General features: G+C 41.0%; 2 protein-coding genes across 2 annotated transcripts; both read right to left on the bottom strand.

Annotated features, from left to right (window-relative positions):
- Positions 1-2,027: 2,027 nt before the first annotated feature.
- Positions 2,028-15,826, bottom strand: LOC309400589 (olfactory receptor 10G6-like; the record flags this gene model as incomplete). Its single annotated transcript, XM_081969152.1, has 2 exons — positions 2,028-2,510; positions 15,383-15,826. The coding sequence occupies 2 exons, from the start codon at positions 15,824-15,826 to the stop codon at positions 2,028-2,030; spliced, it is 927 nt and encodes a 308-aa protein (XP_081825278.1).
- An 8,390-nt stretch (positions 15,827-24,216) lies between these two features.
- LOC309400590 (olfactory receptor 10G6-like) lies at positions 24,217-25,143 on the bottom strand (the record flags this gene model as incomplete). The annotated part of the gene is made up of 1 exon (XM_081969153.1): positions 24,217-25,143. One exon carries the CDS (start codon positions 25,141-25,143, stop codon positions 24,217-24,219), a length of 927 nt encoding a protein of 308 aa, XP_081825279.1.
- Between the last annotated feature and the right edge of the window lie 1,710 nt (positions 25,144-26,853).

The raw sequence follows: 26,853 nt of genomic DNA on the forward strand, positions 1-26,853 counted from the left end.
TAACGAAAGAAGATGCCAAAGCTTGAGTTTCCTCAAAGTTCCATTTTATTAGAGATGTCATATTGGCACATCGGGGAAAACTTGAATCTGAAAGTTTCCATGCTTTCCTCACCAAAAGAAAGTTCAAGTCCCTGCCCAGCACCCACATGTCCATCCCATGATCCAATCATAGTCCAATTGACAATTTAGAACAGTGGTTCTCAACCTTTCCAATGCCGCGACCCTTTAATACAGTTCCTGATGTTGTGGTGACCCCCGACCATAAAATTGGTGTCTTGGTTCCTAAGACCATCGAAAATAGGTGTTTTCCAATGGTCTTAGGTGACCCTTGTGAAAGGGTCGTTTGATCCCCAAAGGGGTCCCGACCCACAGGTTGAGAACCCCTGATTAGGAAGAACGTCAGAATATAGTACTCAATTACTCCTCAAGCAAAGTTACTATGGAAAATAAAATCTTGGTTGTTGTTTTTTTTCTCGATAGAATTCTTGACATAATTTTCCATAGGGGACTGCTGCACACAGATCTCTACATCCTTGACAAGAATATGCAGAACCATTGTCTATTTCAACACATTTTGCTCCTCAGAAAAATACTAGCGTTATTGTAAGAGTATCATGGTTGAGACCCAAAGGTGCTTTTTCAAGGGGCAACTTTTCTGATTTTCTGTTTTTTTTCTTTGAAGACATTTCGCCTCTCATCCAAGAAGCTTCTTCAGTTCTGACTGGATGGGGGGGGGGGAGCTGAAGAAGCTTCTTGGGTGAAAAGCAGGTGTTTTTTCCCCCCAGTTTTTTTAATACAATTATCATCTTTGCAACATTTCCACATTGGTATACCTCCGTTATACCATTTTTGTCCATACCTCTGTGTGTGTGTGTGTGTGTGTGTGTGTGTATTTGTGTTACAACCCCTGGTATGCCCAAATATGGGAGGGAGCTGACTATTCCCCCTTTCTGTCATTCGGCTCATCACAGAGGACCATCCAGGCAGAAAACCATATTTTTATTTTTAATGTTGTCTTTTTATATTTGTGTTGTGTTTGTGCTGATAAATAAATAAAGGGAGACTAGTATAGATCTATTTCAAGCTATTTAGCTCTCATCAGCTAGCGCTAAATAGCTTGAAATAGATCTATACTAGTCTCCCTTTATTTATTTATCAGCACAAACACAACACACACACACACACACACACAATACATAATAGTCTATTAATATATTAATTTATCTACAATACCTCTTATGTCCATACATATGTATTTATACTTCCTTTATACATATTAGTCTACTAATGTACTAATGTATCTACAATACATTTTATATCTATCTATTTGTACATATATTTCTTTTTATACATATCAATCCATTGGTGTACTCTTTCATATACAATGTACCTTACATTTTCTACCTTGTTCATTTATGCGGCTTTAAAATTATTTTCTAGTTTCTTCACCTTTCTCCCCTTAATGCTTTTTTCTGCTTTACACCTTTCACCATTTATACCACATATTCCAAACCAAATAATACAGTAATCAGATTCTCCTTTATCTTTTATTTCTTTTGTGAGTCTGTCCATCTCAGCACACCCTAACATTTTTTCTCACGTTTTCCTCTGATGATATATATTTTTATTCCTCTAATTTTGCACGCATATGATTCTCACTGCGGTTCTACTCTTCTTTTTTTAAAAAAACTTGCCTTTTCTAAAAATTAATCTAGCTCCAATTTCTTAACCGTTCCTCAAATATTAGAAGAGCCCCTAAAATAGGATAGTTTCCACATTCAAAACATGACTATAGACCATTTGTATTTTTTAACAAATACATATTAGAATTGTTTAACATATTTTCTACTACCTATTCTGGATTCCCACCCCAGAGTTTCAGCAGAAAAGTTTTCATCTCCTTGTTCCTAAGGGTATATATGAATGGGTTCAACAAAGGGGTTATTGTGGGTAAGAACATGCCCACCACAACATCCATGGCTCACTCAGCAAATGCCTATACACATGTTTTACATATTTTGTGCTGCCTACTCTGGATTCCTACCGCAGAGTTTCACCAGAGCATTTTTCATCTCCTTGTTCCTAAATGTGTATATCAGTGGGTTCAACAAAGGGGTTACTGTGGTGTAAAACATGCTCACCACACCATCCATGGAGTCCTGAGAAGCTGGTCTCAGATAATGGTACACCACAGGCAGGTAGTATATGACCACCACGGTAAGATGGGCGGTGCAAGTTGAGAAGGCTCGGCGACGTCCTTCACGGCTACTAATTCTCAGAATAGCCATGATGATGTAAACATAGGATGCTAGGATAAGGAGAAAGCAAGTCATTGCTACAAGGCCAACATCAATGAAGGTCATCAACTCATTAAGCTTTGTATCAGCACAAGCCAACTTCAATATGGCGGGAATGTCACAGAAGACATAGTCAACATGGTTTCTTTGTCCATAAGGCAACCGAACGGTGAGCAATGTCTGAAATGTAGAGTTGAGGCAACCACCAATTATGGTACCCAAGGAGAGGATGAGACAGAGTCTCCAGCTCATGATGTTGCCATAGTGGAGTGGTTTACAGATGGCCAAGAAGCGGTCATAAGCCATCAAGGTGAAGAGAAAGCTTTCCGCACATCCCAGGAAGTTGAAGAAAAATATTTGAGTCATACATCCAGAAAAAGAGATCATATTCCCCCCAAGGTTGAATCCTGCAATAACGGTAGGGACCACCACTGCTGAGAAGGCCATGTCCAGGGTGGAGAGATGACACAGGAACCAATACATGGGCTTGTGGAGTCGAAGGTCAGAGATCACCACCAAGAGGATCAGGGAATTTCCAGCAAGAGTGAGTGCAAACATGACAGAGAAGAAGAAAATCAAGGGGAGCGTAAATTCTTCTGGATATGGGAACCCAGAGAGGACAAAATTGTCCGGGGCTGTTTGATTTGAGCAGTCCATGTATCTGCTTTTCTGAGGCTTACTTCAGCACTTTGAGGAGTGAGAGATTTTGAGGAGAAATGTTTCATTTCCAGATACTTCTTAACTGAGAAACTTATTTGCATTCTACAAGTTTTGCCTTTATGGCCTAAGGAGTTGAATGGACTCCAATACACTCTTCTTTCAAACATTAAAACCTGCATCACCTCATTGTTAATACCAACACAACCCCTACACAACAGTGTGATCTCTCAGTTATTTCCCAGGCATTTGGAAAGTATAACAGTTTTAATAAATTAATGTTCATGTCAAAAAGAAGCCACTGGATACCTTAGGTGGAACTAACCTTAGGTGGAACTACCTTAGGTAGAATTAACCTAGGCAGGGGGTTGGACTAGAAGACCTCCAAGGTCCCTTCCAACTCTACTATTGTATTGTATTGTATTGTATTGTATTGTATTGTATTGTATTGTATTGTATTGTATTGTATTGTATTGTATTGTATTGTATTGTAACATTATGTCAGTCACATCTTCAACCATATAATTAGTTCTTTCTTGTCAAAATTCTCTAGCCTGACAGATGTATCTCTACTAAGGCCAACTTCTTTGTCAGTTCCTCGTAAAAATAAATGGGGAAAATACCGCCTTTCAAAATCCGAGACAAAATTTTGCAGTTAATGATGTTTTAGGGGGGGGGGGAGAGGTATTCAACCTATTCTCCAAAGCATCTGAAGGCAGAACAAGAAGCAATGGATGGAAACCTAACAAGGAATTAGGGGACTGGAGGCTAAAACATACTCTGAACAGTTGAAAGTACTCGGTTGCCTAGTCTAATGAAGAGAAGGACCAGGGGAGACATGATAACAGTGTTCCAATATTTGAGGGGCTGCCACAGAGAGGAGGGGGTCAAGCTATTTTTCCAAAGCACCCAACGGCCAGACAACGAATAATGGATGGAAACTGATCCAGGAGAGATTCAATCTGGAAGTAAGGAGACCGTTCCTGACTGTGAGAACAATCAACCAGTGGAACCGTTTGCCTTCAGAAGGTGTGGGAGCTTCGTCACTGGAGGTTTTCAAGAAGAGATTGGACCTCTATTTGTCAGAAATGGTATATGGTCTCCTGCTTGGAAAAGGGGTCTAGATGACCTAGAAAGTCCATTCTAACTCTGTTAAACTGTTAGGAAAGAAGCAAGCTAGAACTAAGAAGACATTTCCTGACAGTTGGAACAATTAACCAGTGAAACAGCTTGCTTCCAGAAGTTGTGAATGCTAAATCACTGGAGGAGATTGGACAACCATTTGTCTGAAGTGATGTAGGGTTTCCTGCCTGAGCAGGGGGTTGGACTAGAAGACCTCCAAGGCCCCTTCCAACTCTGTAAATCTCTTATTCTGTTTTTTTAAATAGTTAAAATTTGGCAAACAAATAAATGGATTGGAACAGGACAGCTAGTCCTCAAATTACAGCAGTTCATTTAGGTAACAGCACTGAAAAAAGCAAGCTTTGGTCGCTTTTCACACTTACGACTGTTGCAACACCTCTGATGGTCACATGATCAAAATTCAGATGAGGTTATCTTTTACAACCTTTGGGCAAGCAAAGTCAATGTGGAATCCAGATTCATTTAACAACCCTGTTACTAAGTATTCCTGGCTTGAGAGTAAACGTAAAACGTAGGGTATAAAAGGTTAAAGTATAATATAAGGAATGTAAAAGATATAGGAAATAGAGGATATTGACTTGATGCTATTATAACTTAAATAAAGATAGAATTTAGGAGAGTGAAACGGAGATAGAATTTTTGTAAATAGGATCGTTACGCAAGATATTGATACCGATATGGAAACGTTGTTATACATGTAGATTTGTGTTTTGTCTTTTAAAGGTTGGAAAATTCAATAAATACAATTTTTTTTTAAAGAAAAATCACTGACCTAAGACATCTCATCTCAAGTTGGCTCTGAATCATCCTTGATCGGTTTGGATCAGGTCCTTCTTTTCCTTTCACAGGTAGAAAGATCTTTTTGAGTTCTATTCCGGGGATATTATGGAACTCTGGTTGATATCTCCCCTCTGTGTGAAAGGAAGATTTACTACAGCCATACTTTATGGGGCCTTCAACTAGAAGCTCGTCTTCAGTTCTACCACTGCATTCTTTTTAAAATGTTGCATCCTCAGTGAATGCTCTATCCTCCTTCCCCAGGAGCCATCCATCAAATTCCAATGAGTGTTATTTTAAAACATGAGCGATTTGGGGGGGGGGGAGGCAATTATAGCTTCCAGAAATTCCATTGGGATACAATTATTTGCCAACGTTTGGTGAGGTCAGAGTGTTATAATTTATGGCAGCGATGGCGAACCTTTTTTGGCTCATGTGCCATAAGTGGGGGGAGCTCAGGGGGGTCATTTGCAGGCGTGCTGCACCCACAATGCAATGTGTGACCCCCCCTTGCGCATGCATGCACTACAGGCGCGATCCCCCCATTTTTGCATGCTTTTTTCGCCCTCCCCAGGCTCCAGAGGCTTTATAGGAGCACGGGAGGGCGAAAACAGCCTCCCCTGCCCCCCGGAAGCCCCCTGGAGGCTTTAGGGACCTTCAGGAGGCTTCCCTGAAGCCTCCAAAGCAGTCAAAATGACTCTGGTTTGCTCGGAGGGTCGTTTTAAGTGCTCCGAAGACTTCAGGGACCTTCAGGAAGCTTCCCTGAATCCTGAACAGTCAAAACAACCCTCCGAGCAAACAGAAAGTCCATTCTCGAACTTCCGGTTTGCCCATAGGGCTGGTTTTTTGTGCTCCGGAAGCTCATGAAGCCTCCAGAAGGCCTCCAGGGTGGAGGGGGAGGCTCTTTTCGCCCTCCCCAGGCTCCTCTAATGCCTCTGGAGCCTGGGGAGGGCGAAAAATGCCTTTTAAAAAGGGTGATCTCAGCTGGCCAGCGCGCACATGCACGCTGGCCAGCTGACAGGGCAGTGCCTCGCGTGCCCTGGCAAATGGCTGGCACGCATGCCATAGGTTCGCCATCACTGATTTATGGGATGAAGTCATCTATTTTAAAAACACCTACACTACACTAAACTATCCACCTACAACCAACTTAATAAATATGGCAGTTGATGTCTGTTCTCTGTCTGTCTCTCTCTTATCTTTCTCTGTCTATTGTCTCTCTCTCTCTCTTATCTTTCTTCTCTTTCTCTCTTTTTCATTTCTGTCTATCTATCTATTATTAATCTATCATCTATCTATCATCTATCTATCTATCTATCTATCTATCTATCTATCTATCTATCATCTATCTATCTATCTATCTATCTATCTATCTATCTATCTATCTATCATCTACCTGTATCATGTATCTATCAACACACCCATCCATCTATTTGTCTTTCTTTCTTTCTTTCTTTCTTTCTTTCTTTCTTTCTTTCTTTCTTTCTTTCTTTCTTTCTTTCTATTATCTATCTATCTATCTATCTATCTATCTATCATCTATCATCTATCTATCTATGTATCTATCACCTATCTATCTATCTATCTATCTATCCATCTATCTATCTATCATCTATCTATCTACACACCCATCTGTCTATTTGTCTGTCTGTCTGTCTGTCTGTCTGTCTGTCTGTCTGTCTGTCTGTCTGTCTATCTATCTATCTATCTATCTATCTATCTATCTATCTATCTATCTATCTATCTATCTATCTATCATCTATCTGTATCATGTATCTATCAACACACCCATCCATCTATTTGTCTTTCTTTCTTTCTTTCTTTCTTTCTTTCTTTCTTTCTTTCTTTCTTTCTTTCTTTCTTTCTTTCTTTCTATTATCTATCTATCTATCTATCATCTATCATCTATCTATCTATCTATCTATCTATCTATCTATCTATCTATCTATCTATCATCACCTATCTATCTATCTATCTATCCATCTATCTATCTATCATCTATCTATCTACACACCCATCTGTCTATTTGTCTATCTATTTGTCTGTCTGTCTGTCTGTCTGTCTGTCTGTCTATCTATCTATCTATCTATCTATCTATCTATCTATCTATCTATCTTCTATCTATATCTATCTATCTATCTATCTATCTATCTATCTATCTATCTATCTATCTATCTATCTATCTATCTATCTATCTATCTTCTATCTATATCTATCTATCTATCTATCTATCTATCTATCTATCTATCTATCTATCTATCTATCTATCATCTATCTATCTATCTATCTATCTATCTATCTATCTTCTATCTATATCTATCTATCTATCTATCTATCTATCTATCTATCTATCTATCTATCTATCTATCTATCTATCTATCTATCTATCTATCTATCTATCTTCTATCTATATCTATCTATCTATCTATCTATCTATCTATCTATCTATCTATCTATCTATCTATCTATCTATCTATCTATCTATCTATCTTCTATCTATATCTATCTATCTATCTATCTATCTATCTATCTATCTATCTATCTATCTATCTATCTATCTATCTATCTATCTATCTATCTATCTATCTTCTATCTATATCTATCTATCTATCTATCTATCTATCTATCTATCTATCTATCTATCTATCTTCTATCTATATCTATCTATCTATCTATCTATCTATCTATCTATATCTATCTATCTATCTATCTATCTTCTATCTATATCTATCTATCTATCTATCTATCTATCTATCTATCTATCACCTATCATCTATCTATCATCAACCCATCTATCTATCTAGAGAGAGGGCGTTTTTTGCCCATGCTCAAACCACCTTCTTGAGTCTGGAGTAGCTGCAAAGCGGTTTTGAAGAGAAAATGAAAGAGATTTGAAAACAGAGGACATCATGAAGGAAAACAAGGGGTCTTGACATATCTTTGCTCATCTGACTTGGTACAGTTACCAGATACACCCATAAAAAAGAAAATAATTTGGAATTCCAAACTTGCTATCCATTCTAATCGTACTCTTTTTCAATGGGCAACAAAGAATCCTTCATTTTAGATTATCTCAAGCGGCTTCGATAAATCCAATAAAGGCACAATATGTCTATTTATCACTGTTGAACATGAAAATGATTGGCCAACTTGGAGATCAGCGGGGGACCAATATCCTGGAGAACATATTCCATTCTTTCTGAGTAGCTAATATTATAAATAGAGGGGTGGGGAACTGGATAACAAATAATTCTTTAGAATAGCAGAATTGGAAGGGACCTTGGAGGCCTTCTAGTCCACCCCCCTATTTAGACAGGAAACCCTACACCACTTCAGACAAGTGGTTATCCAACATCTTCTTAAAAACACTCAGTGTTGGGGCATTCACAACTTCTGGAAGCAAATTGTTCCACTGATTGATTGTTCTAATTGTCAGGAAATTTCTCCTTAGTTCTAAGTTGCTTCTCTCCTTGATCAGTTTCCACTCATTGCTTCTTGTTCTGCCCTCAGGTGCCTTGGAAAATAGTTTGACTCCCTCTTCTTTGTGGCAACCCCTGAGATATTGGAACACTGCTATCATGTCTCCCCTGGTCCTTCTTTTCATTAAACTAGACATACCTGGTTCCTGCAATCGTTCTTCATTTGTTTTAGCCTCCAGTCCCCTAGTTATCTTGGTTGCTCTTCTCTGCACTCTTTATTCTAGATGGCCACTATCTCAAACTGCTTAGATACATTCAGTCTGGGCACAGTATGTCTACTTATCACCATTGTGCATGAAAGTAAATGGCAGACTTGAAGATCAAAAGCCATGGACAAATATCCTGGGGGACATATTTTCCTTCTGAATAGCCAGTATTATCAATAGAGGTTTGGGCAATTGGTAACCAATCAGATATTATATTCTTGAATTTGGAGTCCCAACCAATGTGGCCAGCAAGAGTGAGGAATGTTGGAAGATTCCCTCTAACCCCATGATGGTGAATTGATGGCATGCATGCCAGAGGTGGCACACAGATCCCTCTCTGTGGGCACATGCACTTTCAACAGCTGCTCTTCTGGTTTCTAGTGCACGCATGGAAAATGGCTTGAAAAGCAGCCTGAAAACTCTTCCAAAAAATGGGGAAAAAACAGTCATGCACGCACTGGTCAATTTCTGGTACTCTGGCACATGTGAAAATCAGCTGGCTGGTGCCCATGCACATGCCGGAAATCTGGCATGCAGACATGTGCATGTATGCATGCACATCCTGGTTTGGGTACTGGGTGCCAAAAAGGTTCACCATTACCAATCACCTGGCCAAGTTTTGAAACTCTCCTTGAAATTGGATGGCAGAGTGATGCGTATTTCAAAGAGTGAGAATAGTTGACTTTCAAAGTAGCTGCATGCTCTCTAATGAAAACTTGTCAAAAAAATTTTTTTGAAACACGATTGTGTCTAACCTCTGGAAATGCATACATTTTATGCCTGTGCAATACTGCAGAATTTTCCATAAATACAAAAAATGAAAAACTTGCTCTTCAATCCTCTTAACTTTTTTTTCTCTGCTACAAAAAAAAATAAGACTCTTGAATCTTGAATTGTTGGTTTAGTTTGGTCCAATGTCGTCTGGAGGGTGTGTGTGTGTTCAAACTCAATATATATTAAAAGAGACCAAGAAATTCTTGTCTCCCAAGTATTCCAAATTTAAGAAAGAAAATTAGGCATCAAAGAAGAAAGAAGACCTGCATAATCGTGTTTGGAAAAAAAATATTTGACAAGTTTTCATTAGAGAGCATGCAGCTACTTTGAAAGTCAACTGTTCTCACGCTTTGAAATACGCATCACTCTGCCATCCAATTTCAAGGAGAGTTTCAAAGCTTGGCCAGGAACATCAGATTAAGAGGATCCAGTAGACAGGATGCAATAAATAAGAGATACAGTTGAGAACTGAGAACGGAATTAGATAGAGGGAAGGAGCTAAGTCAGTTAAAAAGAAAATCAGAATGGAGGGGATATGATGAACTTGGGAAGATCTTCTTGCTCAAGTAAAGTTCATTTGGAAAAAAACCAACTGGAGTCTGAATAGTGAAGATACAGATGTTGATAGAGATAAAGATCCAAGAGAAATGAATAAGAATTGAAGTATTAAAACGGGTGAGAGATGATGGATAGAAAAGAATATATTTTATTTATTTCTCAGCACAAATGCAAAATATATCTATATATCTCTATCTCTATCTCTCTATCTCTCTATCTATCTCTCTATCTCTCTATCTATCTACCTACCTACCTACCTACCTACCTACCTACCTACATCTATCTACCTACCTACCTACCTACCTACCTACCTACCTACCTACATCTACCTACCTACCTACCTACCTACCTACCTACCTACCTACATCATCTATCTATCTATCTATCTATCTATCTATCTATCTATCTATCTATCTATCTATCTATCATCTATCTACCTACCTACCTACCTACCTACCTACCTACCTACCTACCTACATCTATCTATCTATCTATCTATCTATCTATCTATCTATCTATCTATCTACCTACCTACCTACCTACCTACCTACCTACCTACCTACCTACCTACATCTATCTATCTATCTATCTATCTATCTATCTATCTATCTATCTATCTATCTATCTACCTACCTACCTACCTACCTACCTACCTACCTACCTACCTACCTACCTACCTACCTACCTACCTACCTCTATCTATCTATCTATCTATCTATCTATCTATCTATCTATCATCTATCTATCTATCTATCTATCTATCTATCTATCTATCTATCTATCTATCTATCTATCTATCTATCTACCTACCTACCTACCTACCTACCTACCTACCTACCTACCTACATCTACCTACCTACCTAGCTACCTACCTACATCTATCTACCTACCTACCTACCTACCTACCTACCTACCTACCTACATCATCTATCTATCTATCTATCTATCTATCTATCTATCTATCTATCTATCTATCTATCTATCTATCTACCTACCTACCTACCTACCTACCTACCTACCTACCTACCTACCTACCTAGCTACCTACATCTATCTATCTATCTATCTATCTATCTATCTATCTATCTATCTGTCTGTCTGTCTGTCTATCTATCTATCTATCTATCTATCTATCTATCTATCATCTATCTATCTATCTACCTACCTACCTACCTACCTACCTACCTACCTACCTACCTACCTATATATCACAGAGGTGGGTTCCTACCAGTTCAGCTGAACCAGTAGTGGTATGGTGGCTGGCCACGTCCACAAACTGGATGGATGAGTGAACCAGCAGTAAAGCCGGCCAGAACCCACCTCAATACATATTTTTCACATGCATTTTTTTCTAATATAATGATGGCCTGATTAGAAATTTGAATAGAGGTAGAATTAAGAATACACACCAGGAAGACTAGTACTTGATATTGTGACTTTGACCAACTAAGTAACGAAGGGCTATGCCTTATATAAACATGTGTATTAATATTAGGATTAGTAACAGTGACCTGATTCAGGCAGAATATTAGCAGATATAATTTCCGCCCTCTCTTTTTATATAATAGAATATAAGTAACAATTTGATAGAAAAGATTAGAGGGTGAAAGATGGTATTACCATGTATGTTTATAACATCACAGGCATTAAAATAGAATATTGAAATATTGAATAACTACTTTAAAAAACCATTTATATTAATACTAGGATTATATAAGCTTGAATAATATAACAATTATTATGATTATCATTATTGATGTTTGAATCAAAATGAATTACACCCAGGTGCCACACTGTTCATGCTTTGATATTGATGTATATCAATATACATCAATGGCCAGTATATTGATGAAAAATAAAAATCTTAAAAAAAGAAAAGAAAAGAAAAACCAATCTGGAATTCCTTCCTGCCTTGGGCCAGTGTCTTCTGAAATTCAATAACTCACCACAGGAGACAACTGCACACAGATCTCCACAGTTCTTGAGAAGAACACAAGGTAAAGGAGCAATATTTTGCTATGCCTTTGCTTCTCTGGAAAGCGTGAGCATCATTGCAAGGATATTACCATAAGTGAAAAATGGGTCTTAATACAATACAATACAATAATACAATAGTAGAGTTGGAAGGGACCTTGGAGGTCTTCTAGTCCAACCCCCTGCCTAGGCAGGAAACCCTATACCGTTTCAGACGAATAGCTATCCAACATCTTCTTAAAGACTTCCAGTGTTGGGGCATTCACAACTTCTGGAGGCAAGCTGTTCCACTGATTAATTGTTCTCACTGTGAGGAAATTTCTCCTCAGTTCTAAGTTGCTTCTCTCCTTGATTAGTTTCCACCCATTGCTTCTTGTTCTACCCTCAGGTGCTTTGGAGAATAGTTTGACTCCCTCTTCTTTGTGGCAACCTCTGAGATATTGGAATAATGCTATCATGTCTCCCCTAGTCCTTCTTTCTCTTAAGCTAAACATACCCAGTTCCTGCAACCGTTCTTCATATGTTTTAGTCTCCAGTCCCCTAATCATCTTTGTTGCTCTTCTCTGCACTCTTTCTAGAGTCTCCACATCTTTTCTACATTGTGGCGACCAAAACTGAATGCAAATATTCCAAGTGTGGCCTTACCAAGGCATTATAAAGTGGTATTAGCACTTCACGTGATCTTGATTCTATCCCTCTGTTGATGCAGCCTAGGACTGTGTTGGCTTTTTTGGCAGCTGCTGCACACTGCTGGCTCATATTTAAATGGTTGTCCACTAGGACTCCAAGATCCCTCTCACAATTACTACTATTGAGCAAGTTTCTACCTATACTGTACCTGTGCATTTCGTTTTTGTTGCCTAAATGTAGAACCTTACTCTTTTCACCATTGAATTTCATTTTATTAGATAGTGCCCAATGTTCAAGTTTGTCAAGATCCTTTTGTATCTTTAGCCTATCTTCTGGAGTGTTGGCTATTCCTGCCAGCTTGGTGTCATCTGAAAATTTGACGAGTTCCCCATTTATTCCCTCATCCAAATCATTGATGAAGATATTGAAGAGTACTGGGCCCAAAACAGAGTCTTGGGGTACTCCACTGCATACCTCCCTTCATGTAGATTAATGTCTCTGCTGTATTTGAAGAAAGAAATGAGCCACAATATCTGCAAATCTAACCATGGAAGGTTCTATTTCTCACGTTTGGTGAAAAAAATCACAAGATAAAAATAGTAATGTAAATTAAAATACCAAAGTTATTCCTTTTTTTTAATTGTTCAAATTTTATTGATTTTAAAAGTTTTACAGGGAAAAGGGATTATAAAGGTATAGGACATTTTGACAGCTATATCGTGTGGGGGGGGGGAGAAGCCCCCCCCAGGTCTCACAACTTTTACAAACAAAAATAGAAAAATATCAACATTTACATAGGTATTAGCAGTTTTGAGTTTAACACAAAATCATCAGTATGTTTCAATCATTTTTGTTTTGTATCACTTCCATAAAGGTATATTGTAACAACAATTGCAATAATGTTTCAAATCACTTTTGTGATCTGAGTCTTCTAGTTGTCCCATCCTCCCCCCCCCGTCCACTGGCAGAGCCTCAGCCCCTCCCTCCTTTGTTTCTTGTGTAACATCCCCCATTTCACCTAAGAGAGCACTGTGTTTTTTAGTGAAAGCCTCTGCTTCCACTACTGTATTGATTCTAATTCTACTGCCCTCCCAGAAAATCAACATGCCTTCTGGTAACAGCCACCTAAACCAGACCCCATTATTGTATTTTTTTTTTTTGCTAAGAAGGAATATTTCCTTCTCTTATCTCTTACTTTCTTTGGGATCTGTTTAAGAATGGTTATTTCTTCATCCTTATATTTTAATGGTCCTCCCCTTTGAGCACAAAGTTATTCCTTAAGCAAGGGAGAAACGCACATAAAAAGAGAAGAAGTGACTATGAGCATTTCAGAAAAGTGGTGATGTATGCTAAACAAATAATTCCCTCAACGCTGTCAAACTGTTTACTAAGTCTGGATTACTATTACTATTAATCTTCTCATCATTCCTATCACCCATCTCCTCCCACTTATGACTGTATGACTTTAACTTTGTTGCTTGTATCCTTGCGATTTATATTGTTTCCTGATTGTTTATTTGTACCTTATGACTATCATTAAGTGTTGTACCTTATGATTTGTGATGAATGCATCTTTTCTTTTATGTACATTGAGAGCATATGCACCAAAGACAAATTCCTTGCGTGTCCAATCACACTTGGCCAATAAAGAATTCTATCAATCTATAATTTCTTCAATAGCTCTTCTATAAAAATCAGTTGCTACATAATTCTTTTCCCCTTTGATTCTTTTCTTAAATGTTGGCATCTCCTTATAGGAGATCGGAGACAGTGGAATCCTAACTAGCACTCTGGGAAGAAGTTGGAATGTTGCATCCCCTAAAGAGACATGGTGGAAAGGATATTTGGTGGAGTTCATCCTCTTCTACATTCAAGAGAGCAGAACTAATTGAGGTTGGCTGAGGAAGGACATTGTGAACTTCAAACTCTGGTTGGATGAAGACTTCTCCAGGGGAAGACCTAGGCAACACCTGACGGGAATCTTTGTAGACCTCAGGTTTCCTTCAGTGTTGCTTGTATCTCAAATACTTTCATTCAGTCTTTCTTTTGAAACCACATGCAGCTAGGAGGACCACTGGCCTTAATTCCTCTTCTTAAGCAAATCAGCACACCACCTGACTGAGTTAGGAATGAAATGATTAACATACAACAGACTGGATCATTGAAAACAAAGCTTTTCATCCCTACATGTTTAATCAATCAAGCCATGAAATAACTTAGATGTCCATGCTGGAAGCAGAATATCAACTTGAGCATTGACCACATTAGTTTTTTTTAAATTGTACAATTGTCTTGGGTATACCCAAAGGTGCTTTTTCAAGAGGCAACTGGACTTCCTGGTTTTTCTTTGAAGACATTTTGCTTCTCATCCAAAAAGCTTCTTGTCTTGGGTATAGTTCCTGCTATCTACTCTGAATTCCCACTCCAAAGTTTCACCAGAGCAGCTTTAATGTCCTTGTTTCTCAGCGTGTATATCACAGGGTTCAACAAAGGGTGATGGTGGTGTAGAACATGCTTACCACACTATCCATAGAGTCCTGAGAACCTAGCCTCATATAATGATAAAACAAAGGCAGATAATATATACACACCACAGTAAGATGGGCAGTGCAAGTGGAGAAGGCTCTCTGCCGTCCTTCACTGCTACTGATCTTCAAAATGGCTGTGAGGATGTAAGCATAAGAGGCTAAGATGAGGAGAAAGCAGGTCATTGTTATAAAGCTTACATCAACTACGCTCATCAACTCATTAAAGTGTACGTCAGCACAAGGCAGTTTCAGCATTGCAGGAATGTCACAAAAGACATAGTCAACATGGTTGTCCTCTCCATAAGGCAAACGAAAAGTGAGAGATGTCAGAAATGCAGAATTGAAGCTGCCTCCAATTACGGTACCCAAGGAGAGGAAGAGGCAGGCTTTCCAGCTCATGATGTTGGTATAATGGAGCGGTTTACAAATGCCCAAAAAGCGGTCATAAGCCATCAAGGTGTAAAGGAAACATTCTGCACAGCCAATGAAGTGAAAGAAGAAGAGCTGAGACACACATCCTCCAAAGGAGATGGTTTTTCCACCCGGAGTGAATCCTGCAATAACTTTGGGGACCACCACAGCTGAGAAGGCCATGTCCAGGATGGAGAGATGACAGAGGAACCAGTACATGGGCTTGTGCAGTTGAAGGTTGGAGATCACCACCCCGATGATCAAGACATTTCCAGTAAGCGTCAAGATGAACACAATGGAGAAGAAGAGAAGCAAGGGGAGCTTCAGTTCTTCTGGGTATGGAAATCCCGAGAGGACAAATCTATTTGGTGCGGTTTGATTTGGACACTCCATCAACCTATTTATTGGAATGCATAAAGATTCTTAGCCACCACAACATTTATTTTCTCCCCATGAAATATCTTTGAAGAAACATCCAACACCATTACACATTTAGCTATTGACATTATTTCCCCCATAACCATCACACTTAATGAAGTATCTTCTTCAGGCCCCTAGTCATGGGTAACTATTGATATCAATCAATACAATAATACAATACAATAGCAGAGTTGGAAGGGACTTGGAGGTCTTCTAGTCCAACCCCATGCTTAGTCAGGAAGTCATACACCACTTCAGACAAATGGTTATCCAACATCTTCTTAAAGACTTCCAGTGTTGGGGCATTCACAACTTCTGGAGGCAAGCTGTTCCACTGATTAATTGTTCTAACTGTCAGGAAATTTCTCCTCGGTTCTAAGTTGCTTCTCTCCTTGATTAGTTTTCACCCATTGCTTCTTGTTCTACCCTCAGGTGCCTTGGAGAATAGTTTGACTCCCTCTTCTTTGTGGCAATCCCTGAGATATTGGAACACTGCTATCATGTCTCCCCTAGTCCTTCTTTCTATTAAACTAGACATACCCAGTTCCTGCAACCGTTCTTCATATGTTTTAGTCTCCAGTCCCCTAATCCTCTTTGTTGCTCTTCTCTGCACTCTTTCTAGAGTCTCCACATCTTTTCTACATCATGGTGACCAAAACTGAATGCAGTATTCCAAGTGTGGCCTTACCAAGGCATTATAAAGTGCTATTAACCCTTCACGTGATCTTGATTCTATCCCTCTGTTGATGCAGCCTAGAACTGTGTTGGCTTTTTTGGCAGCTGCTGCACACGGCTGGCTCCTATTTAAATGGTTGTCCACTAGGACTCCAAGATCCCTCTCACAGTTACTACTACTGAGCAAGGTACCACCTATACTGTACCTGTGCATTTCGTTTTTCTTGCCTAAATATAGAACCTTACTCAATCAGATAATTGCTTTGCTAAAAGTGAATCCAACGACTTTGGTAGAATTGAAATAAGTCCTCTATTGTACACTTGAGTATATTACGTGGTTTTTCTTGGAAGATAAATTTTATATCAGTAATTTTTTTTGATACCCTATTCAGCCGGTTATAAGTTATAAGTATGAAACAGAACCATTTCAACTGTTGTTCAAAATCTGAATGATCTTGAATGATGTTGAAGATTTTAGACACGAGTGAGTATTTCTGGTACTTTTGTTCAATTATAAAAAGGAAGCGAGGGATCAATTGTTTTTGACTAATATGTTTCGTAAGCCACTATGACTCATTTAGACCATGAAGAGGTTAAAATACTGGATGTCTAATAAATCAAATTTCAAAATAAGGACTAACCAAGTCCCATCCTCCCCCAAAGTCTTTTTATTATAATTATTAAATATCTTGGTGGCAATAACAGATCTCACGAGTGGCTTCAAATGGATCAAAGTTGGTTTTCTGGAGGCGAATATTTTCTTCACCATCCCATTCTTTTTGCCTATAACCCGAGAAGAATGCAGAGAGAAAGAAAACTTTCTTTGCTGGAAATTTGACTTAACATTTTCCTCAATATTTTCTTTTAGTGAAGGAAAGCAGGGGCAATTCTGTGATAGTTCTTTTCTAGTTAGATGTGGGACGTAGTGGCTCGGTGGCTAAGACACTGAGCTTGTCGATCAGAAAGATCAGCAGTTCGGCGGTTCAAATCCCTAGCGCCGCATAACAGAGTGAGCTCTCATTACTTGTCCCAGCTTCTGTCAACCTAGCAGTTCAAAAGCATGTAAAAAATGCAAGTAGAAAAATAGGAACCACCTTTGGTGGGAAGGTAACAGCATTCCACGCACCTTCAGCATTTAGTCATGCCCTGCCATATAACCATGGAGACTTCTTCGGACTGCACTACTCTTTGGCTTTGAAACAGAGATGAGCACCGCCCTCTAGAGTCGGGAATGGCTAGCACAGAAGTGCAAGGGGAACCTTTTACCTAGTTAGATGTAGTTATTTCAGCCTCAGAACTCACTATCTATAAAGATGGCAGCACCTGCAGGTTTAATGTGGGAACTTGATTTGGGGTTTATAAGATGAGGGGGGAAATAGAGGATCACAAAATCCTGTAAAATAAACAATGGCAGGGTCGTTTCTTAATAATTCAACTGCCAATATAGCGAACATCACAGCATCTTGAGCCACGGTGGCGCAGTGGTTAGAATGCAGTATTGCAGGCTACTTCTGCTGATTGCCGGCTGCCTGCAATTTGGCAGATCGAATCTCACCAGGCTCAAGGTTAACTCAGCCTTCCATTCTTTGGAAGTAGGTAAAATGGGGACCCAGATTGTTGGGGGCAAATAGGCTAACTCTGTAAACAGCTTAGAGAGGACTGTGAAAGAATGAAGAGATTACCATTCTCAAACAGATCCCGAAAAAAATAAGAGATAGAAGGAGGAAATTTTCCTCCCTAGCAAAAGAATTGTATGAAAAGGGGATCTGGTTTAAATGGTTGATACCAGAGGGGATGTTAATCTTCTGGGAGGGAAATAGGATCAGAATTAATACAGTTCAGGAGGTGGAGGCCTTCACCAAAAAGAATTTTCCACTCAGAGGAAGAATTGAGTGGGAGTAGTGAAAGAGACAGTAAAACACAAGATAGTAAGACTCAAGACGGGAAGGAGGGGGGCACTGAGGCTCTGTCTGGCGACAGGGAGGAAGAAGTAATATCGAAAAGGCTCAGATCCCAAAAAATAAAAATATTTGGAACAATAGCATTTAGTGATATATTAGAAAATGACAAAGAGAAACAGGTAGGAACACAAGACTAACAATATAGAGTAAGATTTGATTTACTGTTTTCTTCTATAAATTTGTTGTACAATGTTATATAAATGAGTATCGTGATGGGAGCTCTACCAACAGTATGAAAGCTGCCAAAAATTTTTGTCTACCTATTTACCCTCCCCTATATATTTGAAAACCAATAAAACTTTGTTTAAAAAAAAAAAGAGAGGACTGTGAAAGGACTGTGAAACGATATATAAGTCTAAGTGCGATTGCCATTGTTATCTTCATTTTTGGTCTTGAAGCTGATAGTTTATCTCAAATACAGGAAATAAAGAAGAAACAGTGCTTAATTCCCTTCATCCACACTCACACAACTCTTTTCCCATGGTCTTTGCTGTCCTCTTGATCTAGGAAGTAAATAAACCATTTCTATAGTTTCATAGATTTCTGCGACAAACTGAAGAAAAACGTTTCAGAGGCTCACAAATCATCGGAGAGATAAATCATACGTAATTCCCACAACTTCATAAATATCTCTGTTAGGTTTGCCGCAGACTTTCTAATGCCGTTACCTGGAAGGCAATGCTGGTCAGATTTTTGAAACTAATGGTCCCTTAACAAGAAGCCATCAGATATGATTTCCTCGATCCCTTCAGATAATAACTTCAATGTTTGTTTTCTTGCATGGAAGAGTAGATCGGCCTCTTCAATTACATTAATGTCATTTCAGCTGCCCCAACCACATCTTCCTCCAGACTGTGGACGCCAATGAGATTTTCTTTTTTTTGCCGTGAGTTGTTTTAACCCAGTTGTTTAATTGCCTTCAACTGACGTGTGGTAGAAGCTTATGGAGAACCAGGACATTCATGTTAGGTTTCTTTCCATGTTTCCTGGGAGCTCCTGATTTGCACCGAGTTGTTCCTTTACACTTGCAGATCTAACACCCTTTGATGTTCCATAGAGAGGACACAGGGGTTATCTGCCCCATCAGAACATGATTTTGCCCTGAGAACTTGCCTCCATCTCTTTATCTTCTTTGAATCCCAAGCTTCCTCCCTTCTCATTCCTCAGAGTCAGAACCAAGTGCTTTTCTCTTGAGAGATCACGCTCTGGTGAACCAATTATGGGGGGCAGTAATTCCTCAGAGAAACTAACTTGCCATCAAGGCACGGGGCCCAAATTTCATCCCTATTACAATCAAGGAGACCAATGAGTCATGACTTAATATCCCCATTGCATTGCATTGATGTTTTATGGAGCAACGGTGTTCAATCTTTTTGATCCCAAAGTAATTAATAACCTGCCTGGAGAATAATTGCAGCTTATAACAGTTGAGGGTATTCTCTTTTTAATCCAGCTTTGTTTCGGAGACCACAGTCACGTGGCTACCAGGTCCTGCCCACCCATCCTGTGACCATCAAGCCACACCCGCTAAACAAGCCACGCCCACAGAACCAGTAGTCAACGCATTTGAATCCCACCACTGGGATACACCCAGAAAAAAGGAGAAGTAATTTTGAATTTCAACCACCTGGCAAATTGAACATTGCTGTTTTTCAACAGCCAGCAAATAATGCAAGGTGTGTGCAACCCCCCCCCGAGCCCTGCATCCTTGTGCATGCACATCAGTGGTGGGTTGCAGGCGGTATGCCCCGGTATGGGCGTACTGGAGCCTGCCCGGAGCACCGAATACCGTTTCGGTACGGTGCTCCGGAGGGCCCACCCACCTACCCGAGCTCCTTGCTGGTCTTCTATGTTTTTGGCGCTTCTGCACACATGCACAACGCCTGCGCGATACTCTGCTGAGCAGCTGGAGTGTTACAGAGGCTTACAGAGGCGTTAAAACACATGCGCGCACTGCACGTGTCCATGTGGATGCTGCCGGGCTCGTTCCAACCGTACCCGGTTGGAACGGGATCCAGAACCCATCACTGATGTACATGCTGTCCCAACTATCCCACCCCCATCCCAAGCATATGCTTCCTCCCCCAGCGCTCCCCCTGTGATCCCTCCTGCCCCCGCGCATGCGCACACGACCCTTTCCCACACTCAATTTTGGGCCCAGTAGGCCTCCTTGCAGTCTCTTGGGAGCAAAGACAGGCCTGGGGTGGGCGTGCCACACCCCTGGAGCCCCCCTGGCCCCTGTGCATGCAGATACGACTCCCCCTGTGCATGCGTGCACATTTCCCACATGCCCCCTGTGCATGGGTGGCAGAGACCCAAATACCAGCTGGGGCCCAGCATATGTGCATACATGCGCAGTGGAGCTGAGCTGAGGCGATGTCTGCAGAGAGGTAGTGTTGTGATCCAGCAGCGGCCGGCTGAGTTGTTGTTGGACTCTGACAGCTCAGACCATTATGGGACTGCTCTGGAGGATGAGGAAGACTCTGGAGGGTGATTGGAGTCAGAGCAGGAACTAGAGAGGCCTGTTGGCCACCAGGTGGCATCTGAGTCAGGGAGCAGTGAGGAGGAACAGAGGGAGGTTGTTGCTGATGTGTGTATGCGTAGAATTGATAGGAAACAGGAACAGCTGTGGAGAAGACATCATAGAAGGAAGTAGGGACAGCTGGTTAAGGGTGTGGCCCCTCCCAAAGAGTTTGTAAGTGGAGCGAAGGGAGGGGAATCTTTGCAAGAGACAACAGTCCATATTCCAGCCGTTGCGAAAGCCATCTGTAAGTGTTATCTTGTGTTTGTGAAGATAACTTTCTAGGCTCCCAGCCAAGGGGTGGCTTTATCTGTGTAATTAGTCATGGCAGACAGCCAAGCCTGGGTCTGCATATTCATTGAAATCACGGGACAGAACAGGTCTCTGCATGTCACCTGGGGCACGCGTGCTATAGGTTCGCCATCACTGGATAAGGGGAAGTGTCCTCCTCCTGAAATTCAGGAACTCACCACAGGAAACAGCTGCACACATATCTCCTCAATTTTTGAGAACAACACAAGAGGAAGCAGCCATATTTTACCACGTCTTTGGTCATGTGGTGGGTTCCGGATCCCGTTCCAACTGGTACGGTTGGACTGGGCCCGGTGGCATCCACATGGATGTGCACAGAGCGCACATGCATCTTAGTGCCTCTGTGAGCCTCCACAACATTCCAGCTGCTCAGCGGAGCATCGAGCCGGCGCTGTGCACATGTGCGGATGTGCCAAAGACTTAAAAGACCGGTAAGGAGCTCGGGCGAGCGGGCGGGTGGGCCCTCTGGAGCACCGTACCTGAACGGTATCCGGTGCTCCAGGCAGGTTCCGGTACGCCCATACCAGGGCGTACCGGCTACAACCCACCACTGCTTTGGTCCTCTGGAAAGTATGAGTTTATTACAAGAATATTATAGTTAGTGAAAAAGGTCTCCAGATTAATTTTCTGCTGCATTTGCAGAAAGATATTATCCATAATGTCTGCCAATACAATTATAGAATGTTCTATTTCTCAGTTTTAGGGAATAAGGTCACAAAAGAATAATGTTTATTTAAATCACAATAGCAGAGACATTTCTAAAGCATGGGAGAAGCCCAAGTAAAGATATTGCAAAGTTATGAAGTGCATTTCAAATAAAAAGTACAATCTCTACATCAGTTGCTAGGTAATTCTTCTTTTTCCCTCTCTGATGTTTTCCCTTAAAAGGTCAAGATGTCTTCAGAAACTGGTCCTGTTGGAGGCAATGACACACCAGCCGTCATATATGACATCTTCGAAATAGACCTGGTGGAATGGATGATTTTCTGCTTCCATGACCATCAGAGCAGAACTTGAGAAGGACATTGAACTTCTGTAATCAAGGTCTGTTGGGTGAGGACCTTTCTAGGAGAGGGGCTAGGCAATGCCATGTGGCAATGGGTGAACTGCAAACTTCAGGTTTCCCTCAATGTTGCTTATATCTCAGATACTTTCATGAGCATCTTTTCAGACTTTTTTCTTGAAACCATTTGTAGGTAGGAGGATCATTGGTCATATTTGTGATTCTACTTCTTTACATCTCTAAGCTTTACCCTCCACACCCGAGGTTAAAAATGTAATTATTATACACAACAGACTTTGTGTGAAGGTACCATATTTTTCATAGTGTAAGACGCACCTTTTCCCCTCAAAATCTGGGTGCGTTTTATACACTGAATACAGCATTTTTGGCCTACGGAAACCCTGCCCCCTTCGCAAAAATGGCCGTGCATAGCCTTTAGGAGCCTTGCAGAGTCCTCCTGGGGGCTGGGAAGGGCAGAAATGAGCAAAAAATGGGCCACTTTTTGCTCAATTTTGCTCCCTCCCAGCCTTCAGGAGCACTCTGCAAGGCTCCTAAAGGCTACCCATGGCCATTTTTTTAAAAGGGACCATTTTGACGAAAAATGGGCTGTTTTGGGGAGGTCTGCCAAGTACAAAACCTTTTTTTAAAATTTGCCTCTTCAAAACCTTGGTGCGTCTTATACTCCAGTGCAGGGACGTGCGGTCAGGGGAGGCAGGGGAGGCAGAGCCTCACCGCTCTCATCATGAAAATAAAAAAAGGGAAAAGGCGCTGAGGAGCCTTCTGCACACGTGGTCCGGGAATGTGTGCAGGAGGCTCCTCTAGCCTCAGCCTCCCTCCTTCACATGTGGTCCCATTCCCCACCTTCCTGAGTCAACATGAAGGGGACCGCGGAGCGTGAGCCGTGGTCCCGTGGAGCGCGCTCTGTGGTCCCCTTCATGTTGACTCAGGAGTCAGGAAGGAGGGGAATGGGACTACGTGTGCAGGAGGCTGAGGCAGCTTAAGCCTCCTGCACACGTGGTCCCATTCCCTGCCTTCCTGAGTCAACATGAAGGGGACTGCGGCTCGCGCTGATGACGTCATCTGCCTCACCAGCCATAAACCTCACCGCACGTCACTGCTCCGGTGCATCTTATACTCTGAAAAATACGGTAGCTGTTGATCTCCATTTTTCTAATCAACTGAGCCATAAAATAATGTTCTGAACTAGGCCTCCCCAAAAACCCCTTTTATTAAATGTATGTGAATTCCTCTCATTCACATTCAGCAAAGGCCTGGCCAAAAGTCTTTCAGAGGTGAATTTATGAGCACAGACCTTATCTAGCTTGGAAAGCTGCCATGTAAATATTTTCTAAACAAAATGCTGTGCAAGGAAAGACTTGGCACAGAGTCTCTGAGATTCACGGACAGATCTTCACACTCCTGAAATGAATGAGTGAATGAATGGTTTCCTGCAAAAGTCCACTCCCCTTTAGCTCCTCTTTTATTTCCTATGGGAGGGCCATTCACTGTCCACATGTGGCTTTACTCCCGAGTCGACCCTGATTTCTGAGCTGCTCTTTTCTTCTGGCATCTCTGCGCATGCGCACACTGGGAACAGGCTCCAGCTGTTTCTCTGCCTCACTGCTGTCTAGCTCCGAAGGCACCTGACCACTTCCAGACGGCCTTGGCGCCATTTCTGCCTCCGACACAGAGCACTCATCAGAGCCTTCCCCAGCCTCCAGGACTGTCTCAGATTCCTCCTCCCCAACCTCCCCACTGTTCGGCTCTGCTGCCAGCTCTGCTGATGGGCCACAACGAATAGCTCAGAATTCCATCCAGAAATGAATACATATATTTGGTTATTTGCCATATTACTTTGTATAATTTTTGTCTTCAGTATATTTCCAGCTATCTACTCTGGATTCCAATGCCAGAGTTTCACCAGAGCAGCTTTAATATCCTTGTTTCTCAGCGTGTATATCACGGGGTTCAACAAAGGGGTGATGGTGGTGTAGAACATGCTTACCACACTATCCATAGAGTCCTGAGAACCTAGCCTCATATAATGATAAAACAAAGGCAGATAATATATGCACACCACAGTAAGATGGGCAGTGCAAGTGGAGAAGGCTCTCTGCCGTCCTTCACTGCTACTGATCTTCAAAATGGCTGTGAGGATGTAAGCATAAGAGGCTAAGATGAGGAGAAAGCAGGTCATTGTTCCAAAGCTCACATAAACAACACTCATCACCTCATTAAAGTGTACGTCAGCACAAGGCAGCTTCAGCATTGCAGGAATGTCACAAAAGACATAGTCAACATGGTTGTCCTCTCCATAAGGCAAACGAAAAGTGAGAGATGTCAGAAATGCAGAATTGAAGCTGCCTCCAATTACGGTACCCAAGGAGAGGAAGAGGCAGGCTTTCCAGCTCATGATGTTGGTATAATGGAGCGGTTTACAAATGGCCAAGAAGCGGTCATAAGCCATCAAGGTGTAAAGGAAACATTCTGCACAGCCAACAAAGTGAAAGAAGAAGAGCTGAGACACACATCCTCCAAAGGAGATGATTTTTCCACCCGGAGTGAATCCTGCAATAACTTTGGGGACCACCACAGCTGAGAAGGCCATGTCCAGGATGGAGAGGTGACAGAGGAACCAGTACATGGGCTTGTGCAGTTGAAGGTTGGAGATCACTATCCCGATGATCAAGACATTTCCAGTAAGAGTCAAGATGAATACAAGGGATAAGAAGAGAAGCAAGGGGAGCTTCAGTTCTTCAGGGTATGGAAATCCCGAGAGGACAAACCTATTTGGTGCTGTTTGATTTGGACACTCCATCAATCTGTTTGTTTGAAAGCATAAAGATTAACTCAAATATTAGCCATCTGTACAGTTAAACTTTCCACGAAGTGTCCACAGAGAAACATCCAACACCGTTCCATATTTCACTATTGACAAGAAGTCCCCAGTAACTGTGAATCGGAGTACAGTATGGTGTTTCAAAATAATAATAATAATCAAGGTAACTATTGATAGCAGTCAGAGAATTTCCTAGGTAAAAATAAGTCCAACAACTTTGGTCGAATTATTTTGAAGGATGTCCTCCATTGCCTACTTGAGTATGTATGTTACCTGGGTCTTGTTGGAAGCTTGTACTTTGTGAGATGAATTTCATATCCAATGATAATTTTTCTCTCTGCTTTCCTGTTCAGCCAGTTGTAAGAATGAATCGGAACTATTTGAGCAGTTATTCAAATTCTTGTATTCCTTTTGGGTAATAATTATGTTGAAGAGGTGCATACCTGACACTTGTATTTGATTATGAAGAAGATGAGGTAGATAAATTGCCCATCTTCATTTCTGTACCTCCATAGTTATTTTTGCCTTATTAGTTTTGTAAACCACTACAATTCACTTTGACTATATTGTAAAGGTAAAAGTTCCTCTTGCACATTTTTGCTAGTTATTCCTGACTCTAGGGGGCAGCACTCATCTCTGTTTCAAAGCCGAAGAGCCAGCACTGTCCGAAGACGTCTCTGTGGTCATGTGGCCGGCATGACTAAATGCCAAAGGTGCACGGAACGCTGTTACCTTCCCACCAAAGGTGGTACCTATTTTTCTACTTGCATTTTTATGTGCTTTCGAACGGCTAGGTTGTCAGAGGTTGGGACAATTAATGGGAGCTCACTCCGTGGCGCTAGGGATTCAAACCGCCAAACTGCTGACCTTTCTGATTGACAAACTCAGCATCTTAGCCACTGAGCCACTGCGTCCATTTAAAAAGTTTGCAATAAATCAAACTGCAAAGGTGTATAAGGACTAAACCAACTACCTGCTCCCCCCCAAAAAACTCTTTTATTTTAACCATTAAAATACTTTGAGAGTTGAGACTGGATCGGATAAGTATATCTCTCTGTGGAACAAAACTTTTTGTCTGCAATTTGATAGTTACAGGACTGAGAAAGAAATCCTTCTTAACTGGAAAATGGTCCTAATATTTCGTCAACATTTTTTTTAAAATTCTGTTTAAAGAGAGCTGGGTTCAGTTCTTTTTTTAGATGGATGCTCAAACAGTTATTCCTAATGAAGAATTCGCTATTTAGAGAGACCTCTGGACATTTGCCTGCAACTTTTGATGTGGCAGCTTGATTTGGAGGTTATGGGATGTGGGGAAAATAGAGGACAATAAAATTATGCAAAATCAACAATACTACTGTCATTGGATCGGACAATCATTTCTCTGAACTGGTATAGGTTTTCCTGCCCAAGAAGGGATTGGACTAGAAGACCTCCAAGGTCCCTTCAAACTTTCTATTCTATTCTGTTCTGTTCTGTTCTAATCCTCTCTTCTCTTCTCTTCTCCTCTTCTCTCCTCTTCTAATTCTAATTGGATCGGACAATCATTTCTCTGAACTGGTACAGGTTTTCCTGCCCAAGAAGTGATTGGACTAGAAGACCTCCAAGGTCCCTTCAAACTTTCTATTCTATTCTATTCTGTGCTGTTGTGTTCTAATCCTCTCCTCTTCTAATTCTAATTCCCTATCCTAT

The sequence above is a fragment of the Natrix helvetica genome, assembly GCF_964273705.1.
Source record: "Natrix helvetica genome assembly, chromosome: W".
Taxonomy (NCBI): domain Eukaryota; kingdom Metazoa; phylum Chordata; class Lepidosauria; order Squamata; family Natricidae; genus Natrix; species Natrix helvetica.